The sequence below is a fragment of the Canis lupus genome, chromosome 18, assembly GCF_048164855.1.
Source record: "Canis lupus baileyi chromosome 18, mCanLup2.hap1, whole genome shotgun sequence".
NCBI classification, from domain to species: Eukaryota; Metazoa; Chordata; class Mammalia; order Carnivora; family Canidae; genus Canis; species Canis lupus.
In genome coordinates this window covers 43,444,062-43,455,455 of record NC_132855.1, presented here as the reverse complement: position 1 = coordinate 43,455,455, position 11,394 = coordinate 43,444,062, and the positions used below count along the sequence as shown (strand labels likewise).

The 11,394-nt window shown below is 41.7% G+C and overlaps 1 protein-coding gene across 11 annotated transcripts in view; it reads left to right on the top strand.

The window, feature by feature from the left end:
* Positions 1-7,028: 7,028 nt before the first annotated feature.
* Positions 7,029-11,394, top strand: part of AKAP9 (A-kinase anchoring protein 9) — a 154,214-nt gene continuing 149,848 nt past the window's right edge. For 8 of the 11 annotated variants that reach the window (XM_072784208.1, XM_072784207.1, XM_072784205.1 and 5 more), the window contains exon 1: positions 8,341-8,542. In XM_072784208.1, the coding sequence (XP_072640309.1) occupies positions 8,495-8,542 (48 nt within the window). In that variant the 5' untranslated portion in view covers positions 8,341-8,494. The other 3 variants (XM_072784206.1, XM_072784201.1, XM_072784202.1) reach the window with 2 other exon arrangements.

The following is an 11,394-nucleotide window of genomic DNA, read 5'->3' as shown; positions in this document are numbered from 1 at the left end:
ATAAGGAGGTGGTGAGGGAGAGGAATTAGAGTTAGAAGGCATAATAAAACTGGGGCAAGTTATGGAAGGCTTTGAATAATGGGTTTAGGAGTTTGAAGTTCATCTTACAAGCAATAGGAAGTCATTTTATAATGGAATGACTTCGTGTAAGTTGCTTCTTAGAAAGCTAATCCAGCAGTTATGGGAAACAGTATGTAATGGGGAGAAATGAAGGCAGCTTAGAGTCTTCTGAAGTTTTCAAAATATGAGATAATGTGGGTCTTGTCTATCATGTTGACAGTGGAAAAGGAAAAACTGAGAAGGAATTAAAAGACTATGTGGGAGGGACACCTGGGTGGCTCAGTGGTTGAGCGTCTGCCTTCCATTCAGGGCATGATCCTGGGGTCCTGGGATCAAGTCCCTGCAGGGATCCCGCTTCTATCTCTGCCTTTGTCTCTGCCTTTCCGTGTGTCTCCCATGAATAAATAAAATCTAAAAAAAAAAAAAAAAAAAAAAAAAGACCGTGGGAAAGCAAGCACAAGAGAACCTGTTCCTGATAGATGTGATGGAAGACGTAGAGTAAAATACAAAATGTCTCCAAAATTTTAAGTTGAGGAGACTGGAAGAAGGTCATTAACTGAAATAAAGAAGTTTGGAAATGTTACTGTTGGAGGGAGGATCTTGAGCATTGTTTTAGGCAATTTGAATGGCAAGTGATGGTGAGAAGTGTTCAGTGGAAATGGTAGCTGGTAACATCTTCTAATTAGGGAAGAAGCAAAGCCATGAAGATGGACAATGGTAAAACAAATGAGATAGATAACTACTCTATCTGGTTTAGCAGAAAAACTATAGATGAAAGTTTTGTCTGGATAATTTTGGTCCAGGTTATAAGAAGATGGCAATATATTATCATATGATCTTGTATTTGCATCCTCAGTGTATTATGCTAGCCTTGGAAAAATTGAAGGAAGCAATCCGTAAAATCTTCAGTATTTAGTTTCACAATGAATACTTTTGAAAAATGAGAAAGATAGATACCTATTTGGAAAGAACCATTGATGAGATGTTTGAGGGACTCTGACTCATTTTAAATCTGACTCTTTTTTAAATGGTTTGTATAACAAAATACAGAATTCAGCAGTGGGTGAGGTGCCTTAAAGAACTGGATTAAAATTATAAAAGTCTATGCACATTTTAAACATTTGTGGACAAGGACATGACTGAATTTCATATTGATACTTGACTCAGGCAAAAACTCCAGAAAGCCATATGTTAAAACTGAACCAAAATTATGAGAGAAAAATGTGTCTGCATTTAAATGAATAAATGAGGTTAATAAATCAATCATGTAGTATTGTCATTAAAATATGTGTGACATACAAATAGGAGTTAAGCGCATAGGAAAATACAAAGATAACTCTGCTATGGTAAGACACATAGTTTAAATATTTAATGAAAATCACTTGGTTAACTTAAGTGAGTTATTAAAATTTGGCAAAGATCCAGTGAATGGCAATTAAAATGATCAAATATATTTTAAATGGACCATATAGGAAAGGCCTAAAGAAAAATTATGTAATCCATAAGAGAAAAGGCTAAAGACAAACTGTAATGTCCCTCCTCCTGAATTTAGGAGTTATATTTACTCCTAAACAATTTCAGAGAGAAGAACCATCTTTTTTTTAAAAAAAAACACAGAATCTGAAGAATTGCCTCAGTTGCTGCTACAGCTTCTGTGAGGTTGAGGTATAGTGACATATATTGGCTACTAAAATGGAAAGACTGCTAGGTTGTGACCAGTTTCTGAAGGATCAATTAACATGGAAATGACAATCACAAAATACAGGCATACCTTGGAGATATTGCTGGTTCAGTTCCAGACCACCATAATAAAGCAAGTATCAGAATAAAGCAAGTCAAATGTATATTTTGGCTTCTCAGTGTATATAAAGGTTGTGTTTACACTCTACTGTAGTCTGCTAAGTGTGCAATAGAATTATGTCTAAAAACACAATGCACATACTATAATTTAAAAACACATTTTTGCTAAAAAATGCTACCCTTCATCTAAGCTTTCAGCAAATCATAATCAATGATCACAGATCACCATAACAAATATAATATTAATGAAAAAGTTTGAAATATTGCAAGAATTACCAAAATGTGACACAAAGACACAAGTGAGCAAATGCTGTTGGAAAAATGGTGCTGACTTGGTTTGGTGTAGGGTTACCACAGACCTTCAATTAATTGGCAAAACACATAATATCTGTGAAGAGCAATAAAAGAGGTATGGCTGTACTGTGGGGAGGGATGGAGAAAGCTTCTCAAAACATAATTTAGCTATAATTAGAGCAATCTCTTCTTTGCTGATCACAATAGGTACTTCTTATGTACTAGTCTGCAATCTTGCCAATAAAAACTAGCACTACAGACAATCTCTAATTTAAGATGGTTCAAATTACAGTTTTTTGATTTACAATAATGTGAAAGTGATACAACATTCAGTAGAAACTGTACTCGGAATTTTGAATTTGGATCTTTTTCTACTTTAATAATATGCTGCAGTCGACTTTCTTGTGAGGCTGGGCAGCAGCAGCAAGCCACAGCTCCCAGTCAGCCACTCATTTATGAGGGTGAATACCCAATACACTTACAGTGATTTTGTACCCTTACGACCATTCTTTCAGTACAGTATTTCAAAACATTATTCAATAAATTTTCACTTGAGTATAATATTCAATAAACTATATGAAATAGTCAGCATTTTATTATAAAATCGGCTTTGAGTTAGGTGATTTCACCCAGCTGTAGGCTAATAGAAGTGTTCTGAGCAAGTTTAAGGTAGGCTAGGCTATTACACACACACACACACACACACACACACACACACACAGAGGAAGATATGTATTTAAATGGAAAATAGAAAAAGTATCCTTAGAAATCTTTAATTCCTCTTGGGAAACAGATGTAGTGCAGTATTCTTACTGATTAAGTCAACACTAAAAGACATGTAGCTTAATTATGTATGTTATACAAGAGAATCACTAGAATGTAACTCCAATCAGGAATGTCAGACAGGATTTCCCTTTTTTATTTTTATTTTATGATAGTCACACACAGAGAGAGGCAGAGACACAGGCAGAGGGAGAAGCAGGCTCCATGCACCGGGAGCCCGACGTTGGATTCGATCCCAGGTCTCCAGGATCGGGCCCTGGGCCAAAGGCAGGCGCCAAACCGCTGCACCACCCAGGGATCTCAGGATTTCCCTTTTTAATTCTGGTCCATTGGAAGGGATTTCCAGGGGCTCTTTGTTGAGAAGGATACTAAAGCAGAGTTACCCAGTAGGAAAGAGTTAATCATTGATTTGCAACTTCCATGGAAACCTCCAGTGACCTTTACCTTTCTAAAATCAGTGGCCATTTCTCAGGCCTCATGTTAGTTAACCTATTAGCAGCAGTTGCCACAGTTCATTCCCTCCTCCTTCACTTTCTGCAGGTAGCTACTAGTTCCTCTCATCTACCTAGGGAAGGGGTTCAGAGCAACAATCTGCAAAATGTGCTACTTTGGCATGTGAACTACTTTGAAAAGCTGAGGAAGGCTTCTATATGCCATTTCACCTTTCTGTCTTTGAACCTCTCGTGTATATGGGGCTCCCATAGATGCAAAATTAAATGCGATTCTCTCCTGTTAATCTGTTTATGTCAATTTAATTCTTAGGCCATCTGTAAAGAACCTATTAAAGAGTAGAAGAAAATTTTCCATTCTTGCACTAGCCACTGTGCTGTCTTCATTTGCTGATTCCTCTCCCCTTCCCTCCCTTTTAGAGTTGGAGTGCTCTGACACTGAGTCATTGTATCACTTCTTTTTTTTATTAAATATTTTATTTATTTATTCATGAGGAGACAGAGAGAAGACAGAGACACAGGTAGAGGGAGAAGCAAGCTCCCTGTGGGGAGCCTAATGCAGGAATCGATCTCAGGACCTTGGGATCATGACCTGAGCCAAAGGCAGATGCTCAACCACTTAGCCACCCAGGTGCCCCTAACACCTTATATAAACTTGCTCCCCAGAGAAGCAAGGTTCAATAGAAAAATAATATGAGCCATAAATGCAACTCATATATGTAATTTGAAATTTTCTAGCAGGTACATTAAAAAAAAGTAAAAATAAACTGGTGAAATTCATATATATATACACATATATATATAAAATTTAACCCAGTATACCTCAAATATTAGCATTCCAACATATAATCAGTATAAAATATATTTTTATATTAATATGAGGTATTAAATTATTATTTTATTTTTCTTTTAGGAAACATTTTATTGTTGCTTTAAGTTTATGAATTTTCACTGACAGAAAACCAGCCCTTTCAGAACATAGCCCTACTTGGCTTCCTAATCTTGGTTTTTGTAGACATATCAGCATATTTCTCTTCAGTACAATCATTCCATCCATGATTGATGGATCAATCCTAACCTCCAATTTCTGTACTTGGCTTTGGTTTATGAAGCTCTTCAAGACTGTTTTTAATTCAGAAAGAGTGACTTTGTCTAAAGAAGATGCAAAAAAAAAAATAAATAAGATGCAGTAGTAACTATGCAAGGTAATTTTTTACGGTGGGCACTCAATATTAATGAGATACTTTAAGTTCTTTTGTTTTAATTCTAAGTCTTTGAAATCCACTGTTGCACTTGTAGCACACCTCAATTCAGACCAGCCGTATTTCACATGCTCAATAACCACATGTGGCTAAAGCCTGCTGTATTGGACAGCATGGCCCTAGATGATCTTATCCAAACCCTTAAAGTGCCATCTATATGCTATTCTCAAATTTATATTTCTTGCTTGGACGTGTCTCCTGAACTTCATACTCAGAGGGTCCATGTGACATCAATTCTTGGATACCTAATGTGTCTCTAACTTATGTCCAAAGCTGAACTCTTGGTCTCCTCCAAATTTGCTTTTTCCCATCTGAGTTACTGGCAACATCACCGATTGCTGAGGCCAGAAACATTGGACTCAACCTTGAGTCCTTTTTGTCTCAAACTTTACGTTCAACATACTACTCCTGTGGTACTATTAGTTGAATGTTGAAGATATATACAGACTGATTACCACTACCATGGTCCAAACTCCCACTCTTGTCTGGGTTATTGCAGCAGCATCCAGACTGACCCCCCACAGGCTATCCTCATAGCAGTAGATATCCTTTAACAACATAAGCCAGACCATGTCACTCATCTGTTCAACATTCTCCAATGGCTCCCCATCTTACTGAGAGTAAAAGCCAAAGTCTTTCTAAAGACCTTCAGAAGTCTATAGAATCTGGCCTCCTACTATTTCTCTGACTTAATCTCCTTCCTAACTCTACTCTAGCCACTCTTGCATCCTGCTTTTTCTTTAACACGTCAGTCTTATTCTAGCTTCAGGGCCTTTAGACTTGCTACACCCTTGCTTATCCTCATGGCTCATTTTCTCATCTCTTTCATGTCTTTGCTCAGATATCTTTTCAGGGAATGAATGAATGGATGAATCAATGAATTAATGAATGCAATACATGACATGACATGAATAGGTGCCATACAGAGGCATCAGAGCGTAAGTGCCACATACCCTTCTAACAGAAGTCAACACACAATTAACTTTCAACTTTCATTTTAAAAATTTTTTTAAACTCTTTTTTTTTTTTTAAAGATTTTATGTATTTATTCATGAGAGACACAGACTGAGACAAAGAGGCAGAGACATAGGCAGAGGGAGAAGCAGGCTCCTCACAGGGAGCCCGATGCAGGACTTGATCCCGAATCCCGGGACCACGGCTTGAGTTGAAGGCAGGCGCCCAACCGCTGAGCCACCCAGGGGTCTCTCTTTCAACTTTTATTGATCATATATATGTAACAGGTGTCTATGATTGGTCTTAGTGAAGGGAAAGGTTGAAATAATCTTGTGGCTTTAGAAGGTTTTTGAATATTTTTAGCACGTACTGGAACAAACAGCTGACTTCCTTAGTCACTGAGAAAGCAGTGTCTATTAACAAATATATATCTTGTCAGATAACCTAGGGCTTCCTTTTAGGCAATTAGAATCTAGAAACATAATCCCTCAATCCAGGCAGTATTTAAATCACTGCAATATTAGAACACCTGGTTGTAGTCCTAGTTTGACTCTTAGCTTGGCGAATGACTAAATCACTTCTCCGTTTACTGGCTTAATTCTTTAATTCCTATGGTAAGATGTCTAATCTCATCTATTGCCCAATTCAGTTTAAGATAATAGGTCAGTATATACTTGGATGTTACAAATGGTACAAATATGTATGCATCGTGGAGTTTGAGAATATAGTCTTTTTTAAATCTAAGAATTTATAAACCGCCTGGGTACATTGGCGGTTGGGCGTCTGCCTTCGGCTCAGGGAATGATCCCAGGATCTGGGATCAAGTTCCACCATGAGCTCCTTGCAGAGGGCCTGCTTCTCCCCCTGCCTGTGTCTCTGCCTTTCTTTTATATATATATATATTTTTTTTTTTCATTTATGGTAGTCAGAGAGAGAGAGAGAGTGTGAGAGAGAGAGAGAGAGAGAGAGAGGGGCAGAGACACAGGCAGAGGGAGAAGCAGGCTCCATGCACCGGGAGCCCGACGTGGGATTCGATCCCGGGTCTCCAGATCGGGCCGTGGGCCAAAGGCAGGCGCTAAACCGCTGCGCCACCCAGGGATCCCATGTCTCTGCCTTACTCTCTCCCTTTCTCTCTCTCTAGAGTGAATAAATAAAATCTTAAAAACAACAACAACAAAGAATTTATAAATCAGAGCTGTTTAAACCTAGTCTTCCGGTGACAGGCACTGAGGAGGGCACTTGATGGGATGAGCACTGGGTGTTATACTATACGTTGGCAAATTGAATTTAAGTTAAAAAAAAATTAACCTATTCTTCTGGTTGTGGTAGACTTTAGATTGTTAATCTTTTTATTTTTCAACACTATTTTCACTAGCACCCCTTCTATGATTGATTTTATAGCTTATTTCAGTTCACACCTGCCAGTGTTTTAGTCCAACCTGGCTCAAAACAGAGAACCATGATCAGCCTGAGTAATCAACCTGAGACATTAACATGAGCTCACCTCAAAAATGGATTTGAGAGTAAAAGGGTGGGGAGAAAAAAGGAAGTATTTAGGGAAGAGATGAAAGTTATTAAAATGGCTCAGTTCAATCTAACAAGTTTTATCGGGTGCAAAACTATGCTAGTCATTTTAGTAATGCCAAAATAAGCAAGACAGTCTGCCATCAGGGAATCTAGCGTATGAGGTGAAGAAGTGGTGCATAAATTACTAAAGTATCATGCAGAGTACATAAAGGAAACACAAGGAGAGGGGGGAAAACTACCATTAATTAAGGACATTTTTAACATGTCAGAGGCAGTCCCATATATGGACTCACATATCTTAACGACCCCTCCAAAACTTCCAGGTAAGCTGAGGGAGGATAGGTAAGTTGTTCAAGGTCATCCAAGCTAGAAAGTGTATACTGGCTTTTGTCCGAAGCCTAGGCTCCGTTCAAGACGTCATTGCTAAGAGGGAGACCAAGGAGGAGTGGAAAGGGAGTAAGCACGCCTGGATACTCCTAGCTGCGGTGGAGGGAACAAAGGGACCAGAGGAGCCGTTCGCGCGGCGTGTAGGTGGGCCTTGAAGGATGGACGGGAGATTGGGCGGGCCCGCGTGGGGAGGGCGGGACGTTCAGCCGCAGGAGTAAGGAGAGCTGCTGGCGCATCTCCCAGTTCCTCCACTGGAGGAGTCGATCCAGGCTGGGAAACTCACGTGCGGCGGGTCGTTTCCTCTCCGCCCCACCCCAGGCTTTTCCTTGGGGCTTTTCATCGGTCACCGGTCGCGCCGTTAGGTATACATTATTTCTGTAACTGGAAAAATCTCAGTGTTTTAACAGCGACCACCGAGTCCCTAGCGCGGTGGGCGGAATCCTGCCGGCGCCCCTGGCACACCCCCCCCCTCCCGGCGCCTCAGCCAGGCCGCCGCCACCTGGCGGGCGCTCGTCCCCCGGGAAGGGCGCTCACCCCCGCGGGCGTTGCGCCTGCGGCCGCCGGGGTCCGAGCGGGGGCCGAGGGGGCCGGGCCGGGGCAGCCCGGCGGGGGCGGGGCGGCGCGGCAGGCGCGGGGCTGGGGGGGCGGCGCTGCAGGAGCGGCCGGCGCACCTGCCCGGAGCGGCGGGGCGGCCGGCGGCTGCGCGGGCCGACGTGCCCCCCCTTCCACTCCCGCCTTGCCGTGTGTTTACGTGGAGACGAAGATGGCGGCGGCGGTGACGGCGTTCCCCGGGCGGCGGAGGGCGGTCGGCCAGTGAGCGCGGAGACTGGTTCCACGCCGGGCGGGGGGGCGGGGGGCGCCGGGCCCGGCCCTGCCTCCGAAGCGGCGGGGCTTGCTGTCCCACGTCCCTCGGCAGCGACCTTCCGTTTTTACCCCGGACCCACTCCCTGTCTTCCCCCAGCCTTCCCGTCAGAGGCCATGGAGGACGAGGAGAGACAGAGGAAGCTGGAGGCCGGCAAAGCGAAGGTAAGAGCCCCGGAGGCTGCTGGGGCCCGCGGTGGGAGGCGGTGGCCGGAGAGGGGCGGGAGAGGGCCTGGGAGGCCGAGGTCGCCGCAGCCCCGGCTCGCCGCCCGGCCGGGAGCTGCCGCAGGACCCGACTTTCCCCTTCGCCCTCTTCTCCTTTTTCCAGTTGAAAACGCTTGGTGTGACCGCCTAGCGGATGATACTTCCGTGAACGTTGGGTGGTGCGGCTCTGCCTTGTGAATGCCCAAATAAAACCCTTCCTTTCCTGCCTTGCCGGAGGCTGGGATTCGCTGCTTCTAACCGTCCAGCCTTTCACTGTTCGAGGGAGTTCTCTGCCTAGTTGCAGGCATTGTGCTTCCCGGGGTGGGGATCGAGGCTTCTCTTTATCTGGTGGGGGGTTTGCGCGTCGCTCACCAGCTTAGCCTTCTCGGTGGCAGGCTGGCACCCCTGGGTACGCGATTGGCCTGTGGCAGCTGCCTTGGCGGTGGCCTCCGTGTGCCACAAGTGCCAGCTGCGGAGTTGGCGTCGGGGGCGCTTTAGACACAGCGTTCTGTTCTGCGTTTGTGTTTGGAGGTCTTTGTCGTGGCAGGCGCTTCTGTGGTGTGTGGAACGGTAGTGCAGTCTGAACCCACTGCGGGCGACGGAAGGTACCATGTTCTAAGCAACACCTATGGAATTCCTGCTCTCAGTGATCGAATCGATGTATGCGTTCCAGTGAGTCCGTATCTTATGTCTGCGTGAAAGAAAAAAAAAAACAAACAAACCTGTAAAGCCAAGGATACCTGACTATAAACAGATACTCCTCACCGACCTTCTGAAAAATTTGATAGACGAGACCTAAATTAAATAGCATATTTCTTTTAAAAATTACATAGTCGAGTCTGTCTTCTAGCTGGTCTCCAAGCCCCCCCCCCATCCTCCGTTATGACGACGTTATCTTTTATAGATTATATACCGTCTTATTAGAGATAATTGTTAACAGTCATACTTGGACCACAATTAAATTATAATATAGTTAATTGTTGTTGTTTTTTCTTTCTTCCTCTCTTTTCCTTCCTCCAAATAAATAAAAGGGACAGGGGTCCATGATTTCAGTAATCATTGAAGGGCTATACTGCAGAGATGCGGTAGTAGATGCTCAACCCAAGTTTCTTAGATGAGTATGCATATAACTTAGCTTCATATTTCTGAAATACAGTTGGCTTTCCCGTAAGTTCCTTCTATCTGAGATCAAAGCTTGAGGGCTTTTATGTTACCAGGTAGATATTTACTTTAAAATCTGTAAACGGAGGAAAAGGGGAATCAAGGAATCTTAAGAAGCCCAGAGCTGCTTACATTTCTGCAACCTGAAAGTCTGAGCAAGCTCTGAATCCAAGAAGGTGGATAAAGTGTGTGCCTCCTTTGGAGGCATTGACGTTCTAATTAGACATTTCATTAATTCAAAGTTTGGATTGCCTGCCCCCAGAATTATCTTCCTAAAGATATGTACGAAGTAGTCCTACAAAATATTCTTTGCTTTGGACAACACGTATAACAGGATTTATTTAAATTGATTTGGCCAAAAAAAAAAAATTCTAGTTTCTTTGTGTGTGTGTGTGTGTGTTTGTCTGTCCTTCAGTACTCTGCTTATGGAGTGAAAATCTTTTTCCTTTAATAGTCACTTATATTGTAGAGGATTATTGTCTTCTGGAGTTGAGCCCAGTTTTTCTAGTGAGAAATAAATCTGTCAGATCTATAAGGCAAGATTTCTTTGCAGGAACATTAGCTGTACAATATAAAAACACTGGAAACAAGGAGAGAATTAGAATCATTGTTTTCAGATCATGTGAGTGCATCGGAATATTACGCAGCCATTAAGATTGATGACCAATAAAAATATGAAAAATAGAATGAAAACAGCATCATCAAAATTAGTGTATATATTATTGTTTTAACTTGTGTGCTCTTAGATTAGGACTTAAAAATTTTGTAAAGTCATTCAGCAAGCCTATATTGAACTCAACTCCTGTTTTATACCAACAGTTGGAAATTTAGAGATGGTGACAGTCTCTGTTCTCGAGTTGCTCACAGTTTAGTGGGAGAGACAGACACTGGGTAATATGCACAGTGAGAGAAGAGGTACAGTAGGATTTGGGGTGAATTTTTGATTTGTAAAAGTGTGTTAAATGCTGCTACCTTGCTTTTAAGACTACAGAGAAGGCTCTTGATATTAATGCAGCCAGTCATGGTACCTACCACATAGTAGGTACTCAAATATTTGCTTAATGAGTGAATGAGTAGAATGACTATGAGTCGTTCATAGGTACTACTTTATTAGAATGTTGTAATTTAATAGCAGTAATTCTCTTAATTGGAAGTCTGTTATTGATGGCATCAGAAATCACTTACACTGATGATTTCTAAAGCTTATTTAGAAAGTTGGCTTTCTGAATGTCTTGTTTATTCACTGAACTTAAATATTGTATTTGATAATATAATTTTATGAACCATAGCTTTTTAATTTTTCTCTTGGTGCTTGGTAAGCTGATCATTGAAAAATTTGCTGTCTGTATTTAGATCTTATAAATGATTATTGTTTTTAAGGTTTGCATGCAGCGTAGTATGCTTTATAAAATAGCAACAAAAATTGCAATGATGGAATAAACTCTGGTACATGTGGCCATTAAAATAATGCTATAAAGATTTTTTTCAATTGGAAAAATGTCCATAAATAGTGCCAGGTTAATAAGAATGTTACCATATAAAGTCTATGTACATACCTATATATATGAAGACACCAGAAAAAAAAATGCACTAAGATGTAAATGATGGTTATCTCTGGGTGGTGGGTTATTGGCAATTTTAATTTTCTTTAC